This window comes from Penaeus monodon, chromosome 22, assembly GCF_015228065.2.
Source record: "Penaeus monodon isolate SGIC_2016 chromosome 22, NSTDA_Pmon_1, whole genome shotgun sequence".
NCBI lineage: Eukaryota > Metazoa > Arthropoda > Malacostraca > Decapoda > Penaeidae > Penaeus > Penaeus monodon.
Window position 1 is genome coordinate 449,521 of NC_051407.1, and position 1,314 is coordinate 450,834.

At 36.4% G+C, this 1,314-nt stretch overlaps 1 protein-coding gene across 1 annotated transcript in view; it reads right to left on the minus strand.

Annotated features, from left to right (window-relative positions):
- LOC119586793 (POC1 centriolar protein homolog A-like) overlaps positions 1-1,314 on the minus strand; it is a gene marked incomplete at its 3' end in the record, with an annotated part of 6,504 nt that overhangs the window by 2,014 nt on the left and 3,176 nt on the right. The window contains 3 exon segments of the mRNA XM_037935513.1: positions 316-400; positions 576-770; positions 1,117-1,277. Of these exon segments, the coding sequence (XP_037791441.1) occupies positions 316-400; positions 576-770; positions 1,117-1,277 (441 nt within the window).

A 1,314-nucleotide genomic window follows, 5' to 3' on the forward strand; every position in this document is an offset into this window, starting at 1 on the left:
GCGCATGTAATATAAAAGATTTTTAAAAAATACTTTCAAGGATATATTAAAGGCATAACTTTTTTGCCCTCTTAGGTTTCATACTTATCTCCCTCTAATATACAACAAATTTTAGCACGTAAAACAGGTGTCAGAATATAAATTTCATTACATAAGCATCTGATGTTACAAAGGTAGCTTAAATCTACAAGAAAAAATTATAACAATTATAGTCTCTTTTCTAAAATATTGTATTTAAAAACCAGCAATATAACCATCATACCTAATGACTTAATCAGCATCAAAAATGAAATACCAAAGGGTACAAATACATACCAGATGGATGGAATGAGAGATCATGGACCGGACCAGAGTGGGCAACATAATGCTGCAACAGTTTTCTTGTACGGATGTCATAAATCTGTACAAAAAAACAAGTTATGTATCAGACCCACTCCTTTTTCTTTTTCTTTTAAATCTAACATCACTTGAATCACATCAATCAACAATAAAAAAGTGACAGACAGAAAAAGAAGGGAGAGAAAAACAAGAAAAACAAGAAAGAAATGAACATATAAGAAATCCTGCAAACTTACTCTCACTGAGCTGTCTGAACCAGCAGTTGCAATGCAAGTTCCCGAGGGATGGAAAGCAACACGTGTTGTTGAGCCTTTGAGCTCAGGGAAAGTGTGAAGTGTGCTTGCTGACTGGACATCGTGAAGCTTGACAGTCTTATCATCTGCACAAGACACAAGCATTCGACCATCAGGAGAGAACCGCACACAGCGCACCTGGATGGAGAGAGTTGGATATTAACTGTTAATGGTGAGAATGAAAACAAAGATTAACAGTGGAGTTAGAACATGACTTATTGTGAACTAGGATCATTAGAATGTGCTGCAGCCTTTGATTCTAAAAGGAAAAATGAAGAACTTTATGCACATAATTAAGAAAATCATTAATATATAATCCCTCCTCAATAACAAGAACTTTTGTAAAAATACTTTGACAGGCACATCATGTTCACAGAAACACTACAGCATACTCAAAGTGTGTGAGCTAGCAGATTGCAATATAAAAGATACTCTTTCAAATATAGGAAAATATTTTATGGTCATTTCATCCCTTGTTACTTACCCAGTTTGTGTGAGTTGGCAACGAGCACTCAAACTTGTGGTTGTGGACTTTCCAAATCTTGATGGTTTTGTCATCTGAGCCTGTCACCAATCGCTGGCCATCAGGGGAGAAACTGACAGACCTTACACTTGCATGGTGTGCACGGAACTCCGTCGAGTCACCTGTAAAAGATAGGTCTTGCTGTATTTTAAAGCTTTC